At 41.8% G+C, this 16,167-nt stretch overlaps 1 protein-coding gene across 1 annotated transcript in view; it reads left to right on the forward strand.

Annotated features, from left to right (window-relative positions):
- Positions 1 to 5,091: 5,091 nt before the first annotated feature.
- The window catches only part of LOC117346258 (taste receptor type 1 member 1-like), a 41,209-nt gene continuing 30,133 nt past the window's right edge, over positions 5,092 to 16,167 (forward strand). Inside the window, exon 1 of the mRNA XM_033915660.1 lies at positions 5,092 to 5,219. Coding sequence (XP_033771551.1) covers positions 5,092 to 5,219 — 128 coding nt within the window. The remainder of the gene's footprint in view (positions 5,220 to 16,167) is intronic.

Here is a 16,167-nt window from a genome sequence, read left to right on the forward strand (position 1 = left end):
GAAGAATACATACTTTGCAAATGGGTTTCTACCAGAGCCTCTAATGTTTATAAATTTTTATCAACACAACTAATATACTACTTTATCCTGAAGCAAAATAAAAAAAAAGAAATATAATTCTTTTCCTACCTTTGTTGCCTGGTTTCTGCTTTCCTCATGTTCTCATTCAATTCCTTCCATCCACTGTCTCTCTTCCTTCTGCATCTTCCATTTGCTCTGTTACTGTGCCTCTCCCTTTCTTCCCCCTTCCAAATTGGTCTGGCACCCATCTTCTTCTCTCCGCTCCCCCCATAGTCTGGCATCTGTCTTCTTCCCTGCCAGCGTCTTCTCCCTACTCTCTCTTCCCCATTTCCTTTCAGCGTCCTTCTCCCCCCATCTTCCCCATGTCCTGTCAGCGTCCTTCTCCCCCCTCTGTCTTCCACATGTGCTTTCAGTGTCCTTCTCCCCCCTCTGCTTCCCCATGTCCTTTCAGCGTCCTTCTCCCTCTCTGTCTTCCCCATGGCCTTTCAGCGTCCTTCTCCACCCCCCCCGTCTTCCCCATGTCCTTTCAGCGTCCTTCTCCACCCCTTTGTCTTCCCCATGTGCTTTCAGCATCCTTCTCCCCCCTCTGTCTTCCACAAGTGCTTTCAGAGTCATTTCCCCCCCCGCCCTTCCCATGGCCTTTCAGCGTCCTTCTCCACCCCTTTATCTTCCCCATGTCCTTTCAGCGTCCTTCTCCACCACTTTGTCTTCCCCATGTGCTTTCAGCATCCTTCTACCCCCTCTGTCTTCCACAAGTGCTTTCAGAGTCCTCCCCCCCCCCACCCTTCCCATGGCCTTTCAGCGTCCTTCTCCACCCCTTTGTATTCCCCCATGTGCTTTCAGCGTCCTTCTCCCTCCTCTGTCTTCAAGTGCTTTCAGCGTCCTTCTCCCCCCCTCCTTCTCTACCGCCCCGGGTGCAGCACAGCCGGCCAGGTCCCCTTACTTTTGTGGCACTTCCCCGACCGACTGACAACAGCCCCGGTCCGACAAACCTCCCTGCCCTTAACTGCGAATCTAAATTACCTTATTACAGCTGCTGTAAGAAGATCATTTAGATTCGCGGCTACAGGGCAGGGAGGATTGTCGGACCGGGGCTGTTGTCGGTCGGTCGGGGAAGTGCCACAAAAGTAAGGGGACCTGGCCGGCTGTGCTGCAACCGGGGCGGGGTGTGGCGGGGCGGACCGCCCCGTCCCTTGGTAGCCACTCGAACCGCGAGGCTACTCTCCTCCTTGCCTGCAGCACAGAGCCAAACGGAAGTCTTCCCGACTCAGTCGCGCGGCTCTTCTCTCTACCTTCTCTGCTTGCAGCACAGAGCCGAACGGAAGTCTTCCCGACGTCAGCGCTGACGTCGGAGGGAGGGAGGGCTTTAAGCTTTAAGCCCTCCCTCCCCACCGACGTCAGCGCTGACGTCGGGAAGACTTCCGTTCGGCTCTGTGCTGCAAGCAGAGAAGGTAGAGAGAAGAGCCGCGCGACTGAGTACATCCAGCCCCGCAGGAACCCCGCGACCCTCGGAGGCGTCCCCACGGGATCCCCGTGACCCTAGGGGGCGTCCCCACGGGATCCCCGCGACCCTAGGGGCGTACCCACGGGATCCACGTGACCCAAAGGGGGAACCCGCGGGATGCCCGCGGGTCCCACGGGATTCCCGTCGTCCCCGTTCCCGTGCAGCTCTCTAGTTTGGAAGGCGATACCGGCTCCAAGCTACGGCTCTTACCGGTTTTGCTGGTCGCCATGGTGTTCCCCTGCGTCTGGCAGCGATCGATCTTCACTTTTAGGGGGGGGGAAAATGCCGATATTGATTGTTTCAGTTCTTCCCGCGCAGGAGCACCGCGCTCAGGCGGCCATCTCTGATGACGCTCACCAGCGCCCCCGTTAAAATTTTATTATAGCACATTTTAATAAAAGAGTTATCTAATAACTCAGGGGTTTTCTCACTAAGGATGGTCCTGGGATGGTCCAAAGAGTAACAAGTAGTTCTATGGTCATGAACCATATTCAGTGGCAGTGCCTGCACTTCTAAGTAACTAGACTGGACCACACAAATAACAGCCCTAAATTTAGCTGTTTAGCTATGTGAGTACTTCCACTGGATATCAGCTGGCACTCATAAAATTTCTAGAATGTTCCAAAGGAATTGTATGTGCCAAGAAGTGAGAGGTTGATATCCATAGACTGCGAGAGTTACTTTGGGTTGATAGTGTCTGATAATAACTAAGCGATGAGCCATTTTGACTAAACGATGCTATATTACATAGAGTCATAATAAGCAGAAGAAAGGAAATGTTAGCATTCCTGTACAAGTTGCCGGTGAGGCTCAACTTGGAGAACTGTGTTTAGTTTCAGAGGTGGTATATTGCTAAGGACAAAATATTCTAGAAGCAGTTCAGGGAAAGAGAACAAAAATGTGGCTGCTTGTTGAGAAAGTCATATAATCCTGGCATGTGGATGGAGGGTTGTGGGTATGATGGTATAGACTCGTGACACAGATCTTATGTTTAGAAAATTACTTTTTGGGTGATTATAACTGCAAGAAAAAACTATGACCTAGATTCACTAAAGATAGTGACTCAATCACTGTTGGCCAATTCTCTGGCCGATTTTTAAACAGCAGGAAGAAGAAGGCCTGCCACACTCTGCAAGCAGGCATCCCATCCAGAGGGAGTAAGCATCCTTCCAGTCAGCCTAGAAAAAATATACAAGGGGGGTCTGGGTGGATTTGGGGAGTGTCAGTGTGGGTGTATGTTTTCAGGGGGGATTCCAGCAGGAGGGAGTAGGTATCCCTCCTGCCTGGGATCTTTGGAGTATGGCGTCTAAGTCAAATGTATAAGTTCTAACTGGGCAACCTTCTTAAACTTTTGGTTATATTTGCTATATGACTAAGTCTAGGTTGGCCCACCTCCCATCCTTTCCCCTCCTCTAAGAATGCCTCTTTTTGCTCTAGGCGTTCAGAGGCAGGGTAAAGGCCTAAGTTGAGTTTAGATACGTCTAAAACCAGCTTTGATTATCGGTACTTGGATGATCTATTTTTTGATTGTCCAAGTACTGATTTAGGCCACTTTTTGAACATTTTATTATTATTATGAGCCCCATATTCTTTTTTTAAAAAAGTCTGATATAAGTCAATTTTTGTATTTAAGAAGAATTTGTTCTACAGATGAAGAATTCTCTAGTCAAGCTCAATCTCTTTTTCAATGTTTATAGATTGAGGTTACCCCAGAAAGATAGTGAGAACCGCCTGGCTGAGAGTATGATATGCTCAAAACCCTCTTCTACTGCAATATAAGTGCCCTGCTGATAATGACAGATTAGCCTGTATTATTCCATACTCCCCAATGGCTTCTCACATCAGCAAGAGTATACATCATCATTGGGAGATTCTGCAGCTTCATGAATGTTTTCAAGTACATCCGATGACAGCATACACATGAGGTATGAATATAGGAGAAGTTTTAAAAAGGAAGATACTAGCTACAGACCCTTTTGAATTGAAATCTTTAGAAGCATGTGGTTCTTGCCAGTGGTGTGATACTGTTCTAGCTGGACCTTTGTGGTCTAATCCGCAAAAGAGTATATGTATAAAATCTCATACTCAAGTTTCCTGCATTTCTTATTAATTATGCAATGTATGTATATTTTTCAGGCTGACTCCCATGCCCCTGAGGCAGGCTTATATTTGGAGGCTGAAACACAGACTATGTCAGGTTACCAAAGACTGATGATAATATATCCCTGTATTTTTACATGTATTTATTTTGACTTGTGGGTCAACAAGGACTAAAGACATTATATCCTTACATTTATTTATGTATTTATTTTGATTTGAGTTTATATGAATAAAATTTGTTGGTTTCAAGGTTGCTGTGTTCTGTTCCACTCCCCACTTGTTTTTTTATTTTTTGTTTGACTCTACATAGGGCTGCTCTTCTTAATTTTTTTGGGTTTGTGTTGGTTTTATTAAAAGCTAGGCACACTCTTGAGAATTGCACATTGAGATACCTAAAGTGAGCTTAGGCATTGATAGGTGTCTTAACCTTAGGCACACCATATTAAAGCCAGTTGTTTCTTGGCCTAAATGAGTGTTCCTAAGTCCAAAACATGCACCTGCATGACAAACATGCTCACAATCCACTCCTAGCAAAGCCTGCTTTCAGGTAGTGCCTTGGACTAGACAACTATCTCCAAATGGAACCATTCAATTACGTGCAATTTGCATCAATTACAAGGTACTAGTTAAGCCTTTTAAACAATTAAGTTAGGCTCCTAGATCAACCAGACAGGCCAATCTAAGTGCCCAACATTAGGTATTCAACTTTATTGAATTCAGCACTATTTCCATTAAGTAAAAAGCAAACTATATGCAATAAAATTCAGCAAAATTCTCTTTGTCATAATTAAACAACTGATAAATTCAGCTCTAACACAGAAAATATTATTCTATATACAGTGAGCCCTGCCTTGACCTTCATGGGATTCAATATCTGGTAGATTTTAATCAATGAAAGCATTTTCTAATTTATTTATTTTCCATGTATTATAAATCAAGTGCACAATTCCCTTGCTGGCATTATTACATTCTTCACAAAGCACTTCTTTCAAATTAATATTTATCTCGCAAGGTCATGTTCTGAAAAACAAGTTTATAAAAACAATCTACTGTATATTTAATATTAAATGCACAAGCCATTGGATGATATCCCTTGAGGCTGAACCTTTCAGGAGCTAAGTCCTATAAAGATCACAAGGTACCCACACAGCTGCAGGATACTCACTCAGATCAGAGTTCTCATGAACATCAGGAGGAGACTTCTCTGATCCATCCATAATATGATCTGTGTCCATCAAAGAGTCTTCTAGTGCAAGCCTGACACTTCTTGCTTAATACATAATACATAGATTTGAAAAGGTGGGGGTCACTGTGACCTGTGCAGAATTCTCCACTAGACATTTCCAGAGTGACAGAGCAGGAAGAACAGTTGGATCTTACCTTGAAAGATGGAAGCTCTTGCCCTTTTGATTGTATTCATATTTTACACTGATCTCTGGAAGCCTATTGACTGCCAATGTCCAAAGATGGATATAAACTTTTCAGAAGATGGCTACTACATGGATGGGGACATTATAATTGGAGGATTTGTTCAACTGTATGGTGTTAAATTAAATAAATCCTTTAGCAACGTGATATCTTTTAAATATTCAGAGTAAGTAGCATTGTGTATTATCTACCATTTCAGAAGTACTTGCGAGTTACTCAGTGACTAGCTGTTGACTTTGAACTGCAGATGTAACTTGTACGTGTATGAAGGATCTTTGGTGGTTAATGTCTTATTAGGAGTTTACATTTTCCTGCTTCTATAGTTTAAGATATTACAGTATTTATAATTACATAAGAGGTTTTGATGTCAACATTCAGAGTATTGGAATCTTTTTATTCACCTTTGAAAACATAAACTAATGATAAACTATAGCAATGGAATTCTTACTAGCCAAGCATTCAGCTTGCATACCCTGCTAATGTTTTACCTTTATTTTGTTTTATTTGCAATTTTATATTTTTATACTTTTATCAGTTTTAAAACAGATGAACGTGTCTTGATAGTCCTGTCTAAAAATATAGTGTGCCCAGTGAAAAATAGATTTTTTTTTTCTTCTACCTTTAGGCAGCCAGTGAGAAGGTTTTCCTAGAGGTGTGTTTTGAAAAGATGAGAAAAGCAGAGAATCTACATGAATATAAGAACATAAGAATTGCCACGGCTGGGTCAGACCAGTGGTCCATCATTCCCAGCAGTCCGATCACGCGGTGGCCCTCTGGTCTAAGACCAGCACCTTAACTGAGACTAGCCCCACCAGCACAAGTTCTTGTTCAGCAGAAACTTGTCTAACTTTGTCTTGAACCCCTGGAGGGTGTTTTCACCTATAACAGGCTCTGGAAGAGTGTTCCAGCTTTCTACCACTCTCTGGGTGAAGAAGAACTTCCTTACGTTTGTATGGAATTTATCCCCTTTTAACTTTAGAGAGTGCCCTCTTATTCTCCCTACCTTGGAGAGGGTGAACAATCTGTCCTTATCTAGTAAGTCTATCCCCTTCAGTACCTTGAATGTTTCGATCATGTCCCCTCTCAATCTCCTCTGTTCGAAGGAAAAGAGGCCCAGTTTCTCTAATCTTTCGCTGTACGGCAGCTCCTCCAGCCCCTTAACCATCTTAGTCGCTCTTCTCTGGACCCTTTTGAGTAGTACTGTGTCTTTCTTCATGTACGGTGACCAAAGCTGGACGCAGTACTCCAGGTGAGGGCGTACCATTGCCCGGTACAGCGGCATGATAAGCTTCTCTGATCTGTTCGTGATCCCCTTCTTTATCATTCCTAACATTCTGTTTGCCCTTTTTGCCGCCACCGCACATTGTGTGGACGGCTTCATCAACTTGTCGATCAGAACTCCCAAGTCCCTTTCCTTGGAGGTCTCTCCAAATACCGCCCCGGACATCCTGTATTCGTGCATGAGATTTTTGTTACCGACATGCATCAGTTTACACTTATCCACATTGAACCTCATCTGCCAATTGATGCCGATTCCTCGAGCTTGATTATGTCACGTTGCAGATCTTCGCAATCCCCCTGCGTCTTTACTACTCTGAATAATTTCGTATTGTCCACAAATTTAATCACCTCGCTCATCTTACCTATGTCCAGATCATTTATAAAGATGTTAAAGAGCACGGGTCCATGCACCGAGCCCTGCAGCACCCCACTAGTGACGCTCTTCCAGTCCGAGTATTGTCCATTTACCCCACTCTCTGTTTCCTATGCTCCAGCCAGTTTTTAATCCATGTGAGTATTTCACCCTCAATTCCATGGCTTGCAATTTTCTGAAGTAGTCGTTCATGCCATTTGAAAATCCAGATATTTAATGTCGACCAGATCGCCCTTATCTATCTGTCTGTTTATTCCCTCAAAGAAATGCAGCAAGTTCGTCAAACAAGAAGGCAGGGTATTTTCCCTTCTCAACTTCCCGCCCAAAATAGCAGGTGCAGTCACATTTAAGATACATCCTTTACAAAATGAAGACCATTTAGGAGGGGACTCTGGGTTAGCAGTTACATATCATGAGAAGCTCTGGCCTTGTTAATTCCTGATGAGCTGGCTACTCCTTGATTTTCTGCACTACTTGACTGGTTAGTGTCACAGAAAATGCAGTGCAATTGAAGCAGCACTAGCTGATTAGATGGAAGATGGTCTTGGGCAACAGTGGGATTTACCCAGGTAGTGAATACCAGGAAATGATATCAAAGGGACATCCAAGACCAGTGTGGGCAGGAGGTTGCAGGCGCTGCTTGTGCTAGCAAAGAGTTAAAGAGATATTGGGAGAAAAGTAGATAAACATTTGATAGGGATGAGAGGACAAACATTTGATAGTGATGGGAGGAGTATGGAGGTGCAGAAGGAGAGGGGGGTACCTCCTACCATCACTATGCTACTGAGTTGGTGAGTAAGACTTTGTGTATGTGCTGAAATGGTATGGTGGCTGTGTTGACCCACTTTTCAAGGTAACATGAAGAAATAAAACAAAAACAAATGAATAAAGGTAAATCAATAAATTTTATGATGCAAATGGTAACAAATATCAGTATATATAAGGGAAACATGAAGGCATTTCAAGTTTCAAATTTCAAGTTTATTCAGAATTTTGATTAAACGCTTGTTCAAAATGCAAAGCGATTTACAAAATATTAAAAAATAACATATAAACAAATAAATAAATATTTGACAAACTGAACATACTTAGCCCAGATAACAAATCTACTAGAGATCAGACAAGTAAGACGTACATGACTAACAACAAGTACATACTGGGTAGGTGGAACTGTAGAGCCCTTAGGAACAAATAGGAATGGGGGGGGGGGGAGAAATACAATCATTATAGAAATAAAAAAAAACAATTAAGGTAAATGCAAAAGGGAGTTGGGAAGATAAGAATAAGAAGCAAAAAGAAGTAAATTGTGGACACTTTCCCCGGAGGTGAATGTAACCATTCAACATTATTAAGAATCATGTGGTCAGCTGAAGGCATCTTTAAAAAGAAAGCACTTTAGGCTGCTTTTAAATTTTTGTAAGTTTTTTTTGATTCTTAAGTATAAAGGAAGAGAATTCCAAGTCATAGGAGCAGTCACAGAAAAGATTAAGGTACGACATGTACCAATTGTTTTTAAAGATGAAACATTAAGAGTATACTGTGAAATAGATCTTAGAGCTCTGGGGGGATCGTATGGGATCAAGAGTCTTTCTATAAATTCTGGGGTCTGTAATGTTTTAAAAGTCAGGAGAGCAGTTTTATAAGTTATCCTATGTGTAACAGGCAACCAGTGGGCTTTTTGTAGCAGTGGGGTAACGTGGTCAAATTTCTTTGCGCCCAAAATTATCTTGATGGCTGTATTTTGGTGATAGTTTCATAGGAAGAGGGAGGGGAGAGTAGACAGGAGATAGAGAGGTGGCAAAGAAGTTTTAAATTTCTTTGAAGTGTGAAATAAAACCCAGATCTTTGTTAAGTCCTGTCTGGTATGAGTCAAGTTCCACGTTTATTAAAATTTTGATGAAACGCAAATTAAGACAACTAAGGATTTTACAATTTGCATTAAAAAGGGGGAGACAGTAAACAAATAAATACCTGCTAAACAATACTTGACCAACATAAAACAATAGGAAAATTGGGAGAAATACAAATTAAAGTAAAGAATACATAAAAGGTAAACCACAAAAGGGAAGCTATGGAATAAGGATTAAAGGTAAGTCAAAATATTTCATCATTTTAATTTCAAAGGTGTTATGTTCTTGGATTGAATGGGAAACAGTGATTCCCAAATAAAATGATCTTTTGGATAGAAAGAGTGAACAGTTTGTGAAATTATATTTTGCTTTTGTGAACTCACCAAATTTTAGAGTAAGAGACTTATCAGTGAAGGATAAATATAAACCCTGTAAGAGTAAGATAGAATCAATTTTTCAAAGAGTACAAAAACCAGGGGACATTAAGGCCCTCTTTTACAAAGGCACACCATGCATTTTAGCGTGGATTTAGCGCATGCTAAATCAACAAATGTGCTAACCGCTAATGCATCCATAGGATAACATGAATGCATTAACTTTTAGCATGTGTTTTGTGGCAGGGAAGCTCCTGTTACAGTTAAAAAAACTGCTAACCCAGTCAAAGGTACAGTCTGTAAACTGGCAATCCCTAAGACAAAGCCTGTACACCCTGCTAAAAGCACTAGTTTAGTACAGCAAGAAGGAAGGGAGAAAAGGCAGGTGATGTCACAGCCAGAAATTCAGGCAGGGAGGGCACAGAAAACACAGTCTATCCCCTATTACTCCTTTCCCAGAGCTAAGCAGAAACAGAGAGTCAGCACAGAAGTGGGTGGAGTTTGCTACAAGGCTAGGCAGGTAAGCCTCAAGCAGGAGGGAGTCAGGTGAGTACATTACCCTCAGCTGACTCTAACGAGGCAGGCAGGCACACGAGGAGGAGAGCAGAAAACTTTCCTTATCCACAAAACAGGAGTTTTGTTCCAGGTCAGGAAGGAAGAGCAGGAATATTCCCTTCAGAGAGGTATGGTAATACCCAGGGCCGGATTTAGATGAAAAGAGGCCCTAGGCTATTCCACTTATGAGGCCCTTTCACCTCCCATTTTTAAGTTTGTAAATTACATGAGAGATAATAAAATACATCATTACTGTGATATATATCAATGTTAAATGAAACATGTTGTTATTGGTACTAACCTTTATAAAAAAAAAAAAACTAGTCTTATAGCCCGTTACATTAACGGGTGCTAGAATATATGTGTGTGTCTCTCTTTATTTCTTTCTCTCTCTCTCTCCTTAGCCGCTTTCTTTCTTTCTTTTTCCTTGGCTGTCCATCACCACCCCTTGCCTGCTCCCCCTGTCCATTCTCCCTTCCTTTTATCTCCCCTGTGTCTACCACCACCCCTTCACTGCTCTCCTTATGCAGCAGCAGCCCTTCTCCCTTTGTTTTACCTCCCCCCTGTCCAGAAGCACCTCTTTCCTTCTCCCCCTGTCCAACATTAGGCCTCCGTTTCTTTTTCTTCACCCCCCCTTCCATCAGCATTCTTTCCTTCTCCCCCTGTCCAGCAGTAGGCATCCCTTCCTTTTTCTCCCCCCCTCCTCCTTCTTATCCCTATGATACATTTACCTTGCTCTGCCCCTGATCAGAGGTTCCCAACAGCCGCCCAGTTGCACCCATTGGAAAAGTTCCCTCTGCCGTATCCCGCACCCCTCCTGACATGACTCCCGCAGTCTTTCTTTCTGTCTGTCTCTGTCCCTGGCCCCTTTTGTCTGTCTGTCTTTCTGTGTATCTCCCTGCCCCTGTGTCTTTCTTCTTTTCTTTCTGTCTCCCTTCCTCCCTCTGTCTGTCTGTCCGAAGCAGCATTCCCTCCCCCTCCATTTCCCTCCCTCCACACCAGTTCCCTGTGCAGCAGCATTAGTGTTTCCTCTACCCCCTTTTCCCTTCCCGTGGTCGCGACTATAAACGCGGTCCCGAGTCCTTTGCCGCCCCCCTTCCCTTCCCGCGGGCCCGACTACACATGGCGATTCAAGAAGTGTGTGCAGCACTCTTCACACGCTGCTTCTGGCCCTTCTACTGCCCTGATTTACTCTGGCACGTCCCTGATGATATCATCAGAGACACGGCAGAGCAAATTAGGGCAGTAGAAGGGCCCGAAGCAGCGTGTGAAAACTGCTGCACACGATGCTTAAATAGCCAGTCGGGCCCGAGGGAAGGGCAGTGGGGAGCGGCAAATGACTCAGGTCCCGGGCAGCGGAAAGTTGCTGGGCTCCTCGGTGGGGGCGCTGAGCGGCTGCGATCCCTCTCCTCCCAGACAACCCCCCCCGCTGGAGGAACGGAGATTGGCGGCTACAGCCGCTGGCTTCGGCATCTTCTATCCACTGCATCCAACCCTAGTGGAAACAGGAAGTAGTCAGAGAGGGCGGGCCGCAGTGGACAGAAGACGGCAAAGCCAGTGTTAGTGCGGTGCAGCTCTTTTCTCTCCATTTAAACGTGGGTGAGCCGGCGAGAAGGAGGAGAAGTTGGTTTTGGCAGTGAGTGAGGGCAGGAGGGGGGAGTCGATGGCTGTGCTGTGCTTTCCCGATCTGGCCGCTGCATACGCACTGTGACCACGGACCTACGGGTCACAGATCAGGGATCACAGATCACACAGGTCTGAGTGCACATGCGCGGCTAGCGTTTTATTATATAGGATGCGTAGAATTTCTCCTTATTTTAGGTTCAGTGTTTTAGTGTTCACTGTTTTTAGAATAGTGTAATTTTAATTTTGCTAACAATTTGAATGTAGGCCCCCTCTTGATCTTGAGGCCCTAGGCTGAAGCCTAGTTAGCCTATAGAAAAATCCGGCCCTGGTAATGCCCCATATAAGCCTTAGGAGGTAGGGCTAGAGGATAGCTCCAGCCAGGAGAAGTCCTCCTTTGAATCTGTCCCAAACACCCAGGAAGGGGGATGGAAGGTAGAAGGTGGAACAGGAGACCTAATGGACTATAGCCCTAGTGATACAGGATGGGGAAGATACATTGAGGCTGACCAGGGGAATGTGTGCTAGAGGAAAACATGGACATGTGAATGACCCATGATAAGCTGCATCTTGCCTCACAGAGTAAAAGAAAAGTCTTTGCCAAAGAAACCTAAGCCTAATTGAAGCTACAGGTAATAACAATGCAGGATTAACTGTGTTTAAAACCTCACCTAGCAGTCTCCAAAGAACCAAGCTGAAGGACTTTTGGGGGCATTTTGGGAGGGCTGAAGACCTTGGTTAAAAGGGAGGCTTGCTCCACACAGCCTGCAAAGCAGGGCTGTGAAAGTCCTTAGAGGGGACTCATTGCTAGAGAGGAAAAGCAGTGGCAGAGAAACATTTTTTTTCTTCTCTCTTTGGAAAAGTGTTGTGAAGAGGGGTGGGCCCTGTATTGCTCGGCCAGTGCTGTCCAGAACTGGGTAGGAGAATCCAGATGCTGTAAGGAGGGAGAATTGGGGGCATTTGAGAGACTGAAAAGCCTGTTTTGATTTTGGTTTATCGTTTCACTGACAAGGACAGTCCAGTCCATGAACTGAACCACAGATAGCGTGCACAGGAACTAAAGGGAGGAACTGTATTGTTGGTGCCTGTGAAAAACAATTATCTGTTTGGATTTTTTCTTTTTGCCTTATAATAAACTCGGTGAAGTTTTGTTTGAGAGAAATCCAGTGTCCGGGTTTTCCTTACACCAACCATATAAAAGGTGCATCAAAAATCTTACCAGTGCTCCAAGCCGGGGTTTTCCACTTACCTGGGGCCTGGCCCGGCCACAGTTTAGTGCTGATATTTAGCACATGCTAAAAAGCTTAGTGCACCTTTGTAAAAGAGGGGGTAAATTAAATTCCATGGGAATACTTTGAAAACAAAGACTAGGGGACAGTCGAAGTTACAAGGAGATACTTTTAAAACCAATAAGAGGAAATTGTTTTTTTTATTCAAAGGATCTCATTGATAGAAGATATGGTAACAGTGGTTAGCATAGCTGGGTTTTAAAAAGGTTTGGACAAGTTCCTGGAGGAAAAGTTCATAGTCTGCTTTTGAGATGGACATTGAGGAAAACCACTGCTTGTCCTGGGAACAGTAGAATGGATTGTTACTTCTATTTGGGTTTCTCACACACTGTCCTACACTGCCTCAACAAGTCAAAAGAAAAAGTGGGATACGTGAATAAATAAATTACTATCACTTCCTAGAGTTGGAATGAACTTCAAAACAAATTGTTGAAAAAAATGCTTTCTATAAATTGGAAGAGAGGGATCAGAGTTGCTTAACAAAGCTGGATTGTACGGCCACCTAAAACACACTGTTATTTCATGCCCCAATCTTATGATATAAGCTTTTAATCAAGTGAATCTCTTTGCTATTTACTTTCTGTTGTTAGCAGTCACCATCAACTTGTAAATGCAGAGTACCTAGAAAATTCAAAAATAGCCCAAACAATATATTCCCTTTTCAAGTCCAAGCATTGGTACATGATTTAAGGCAACCTGCTTCAGGTGATTCTTGCTGCTGATACCCTAGAAAAATACATAACATGATTAAATATCTAACCACCTATAGCAACATCTAACAAAAATAAAATTACCTCAATTAAAACTCACTCTATTACAACTATCTCAAAACAATTCATGGTTCAAGAAGGTTCCTGGCTCAAGGAGAGTCCACAACTCTTGCTAATTAATAGTTCCCACTTGTGTTTAATCAGATGATGACATGTTAAGTAACCAGGGTTTAATGGAAGAATATGTTAGAGAACTTTATCATATATATAATGACTCCATCAAACATCAGGAATATTGAATATCTAGAAAACAATACTAAAGCACTCCCAACCCCCCCATCAAAAAAATCCCATCAGAATCATGCATGATCACAAACCCCCTTCATATACATTCTAAATCACATAATGAACTATAAAGAAAATCCCTTACTACTCTCAATTTGCGTAACACTCAGAACGGCATAAACTTCTCCTCTTTGTTGCCAAAATACCCCCTATGCTGGAAGTTAATGCCTAGAATGCAAAAAAAGAAGCTCTAATGACACACTCATTTGGAAACACACTGGCTAAATACAAAATCCAATGCTTCTCCTTCTGTATGAAGAGCCTATGAAGGACACTTCTCCTTAGACTATTCTGAGTTGTCTCCAAAACTACGAATCATAAATTATTAAAAGAATGGTGGAAATCAAACAATGTGCAGCTATAGGTATGTTCTTGACCTTTTTTAGTTGAATTTAATGCTCAATAAGCCTCATTTTTAAAATCCTTCATGTTTTACCCACCTATATTAATGGCCATGGCACCACAGTACATAAACTACTCTCGTTGTTGTACCTGAAGTGAAACTTCTCAGGGTCCTTTTGACTTGTAACTTGTAATTATGTATTTGTTGTTGTTGTTGTTTCATAAATCTTTATTAATTTTCAAATGTTAACAGTGCCATACAATGAATTCAAACATAAACACTACACAGAATGCACTTTAAATACATAAATAATTTAAATACCAATCATTTTCTCCCCCCTCCCCATAATTAATAGAAGTACATATTTAATTTCAATAATATAGATAATTAAGTATAGCAAACAATAATACATTCCCCTCCCCCCACCCACCACCCTGGAGGTGTAAGGAAGTCAAATAAAAGGAAAGATACATGACAGTTATTGTGACAATAAATGCAGTCAATGGGCTCCACACCATTTTGAATGTGTTACTATATCCCAAACATTCTGTGTTCATTCTTTTTTACTTGTAACTGGAACATAGGTTTGCCCACCAGAAAGTATAATTCAGTCAATCATAACTCTTCCAGTTACGTGTAACCATCTGAATGGCTATTCCCATCATAATCAAGAAAAGCTGGCTTTTATGTTGTTCCAAAGAAGGTTTAATATGTAATAGAGTACCACAAATTATGGCTTCATAAGTCATTGGTATCAATGACCCAAGTACAACATTGATTTGTCCCCAAATTGACTTCCAAAAATTAAATATCAGTGGACAATAGAACAACAGATGATCCAACGTCCCTATATTAACATGACAATGCCAGCATCTCCTAGATTTTGAACTGTCTATCTTTTGTAAATGAACTGGAGTCCAAAAAATCCTATGCAACAAGAAAAACCAAGTTTTTCTCATAGATGCTGATGCTGTACATTTTAACCTCCAAGTCCAAATTCATGGCCATCAAAATGCAGAAATATACTGTTTATCTTGATGCTCCAAATGTCTCTAAGAATACTTTTTGGTTTTTTATTCAAAATTTCTGAAATTAATTTATACCACCGGGCGGCCTGATGTCCTTCTAAATCTGTCTGGTAACATAGGATCTGCAAGCTATAATAAATTTTTAAGTTTTGCCATTCAGGAAACCCACTCTGAATGGCTTGCTTCAACTGCAACCACCTATAATTTGGAGACTTTAAAATACCAAATGATTGTTGCAGTCGTGAAAAATCAAGCAGTTTCTCATTAGATATAACATCATTATTAAAATTGTATCTCGCTTAGTAAATTTAAATAAGCGATTCATCAAGCCAAATAAAACTTGAAACCTGATCTAATGTACGAATACCTGCCTGCATCAAATTCTTCCAGCACTGCATATTTGAATCTTGGAGTTTAGCCATAAGGACTGAAAAGTAGATTTCTCCATTGGAACATCTGTTAATTTATCAATAAATTTCAATGATTTCCACATGTCCAAAAGAATACTATTGTCCTTAGCATATGTAAGTAATTTGATACTCAACACATGAGAAAGTCGCATTGGGGACATAAGATACCATTCCAAATTTAATCAGTCCGGAAGATGTTCCATGAGTTTGGGGAGGGTCCAGTACATTCCCTGACACATTATATAGGCTTGATGGTACTTATAAATTTGGGAAAATTTACCCCACCCTCCGTAATATTTTTTGTAAAGATACTAAAACAATTCTTGCATTTTTAACCAGCAAAATAAATGTAATAAGAATACTATTTAGTTTCTTATAAACGGACCCCTTTTGACTTGTAACTTGTACTTATGTATTTGTAACTACAACATAATTGTTTTAATAGTCATACTGATCTACTTGTACTTTGAACTCTATTGAATGGCTGTGTTAAACAGTCCATTGTAATTTCCTGAGTAACTGAATCAACCTCTTCTAATCTGACCTTGAACTGAATAGGTAGAGGGGGAACAGAGAACCTGGTTTGCATACCCTAACATAACATACCTGTGACCTGGATTGGCCACTTTTAGAAACAGGAGAGCACTGGTCTGACCCAGTTTGGTTGTTCTTATATTCTATAAGATATGTGCTTGTAGATAACATGAGGGTGGACACAGCTATGCTAATCTATCAGCACTTGTGCATTGCTATCTGATTAGCTCAGGAATAGTGTGTGAGCTCATACTTTGTGCAAAAGAGGTGCTGGAAGGGATCACAGTCTAATGGCCTTGCTTTATTTATTTTAAAAATTTATATACCATTTAAAACTAAATGGTTTACATAATTTACATACACAATATTAAAATAAGAACAAAATAAAAACAAATACAT

Source organism: Geotrypetes seraphini, chromosome 12, assembly GCF_902459505.1.
Source record: "Geotrypetes seraphini chromosome 12, aGeoSer1.1, whole genome shotgun sequence".
Taxonomy (NCBI): Eukaryota; Metazoa; Chordata; class Amphibia; order Gymnophiona; family Dermophiidae; genus Geotrypetes; species Geotrypetes seraphini.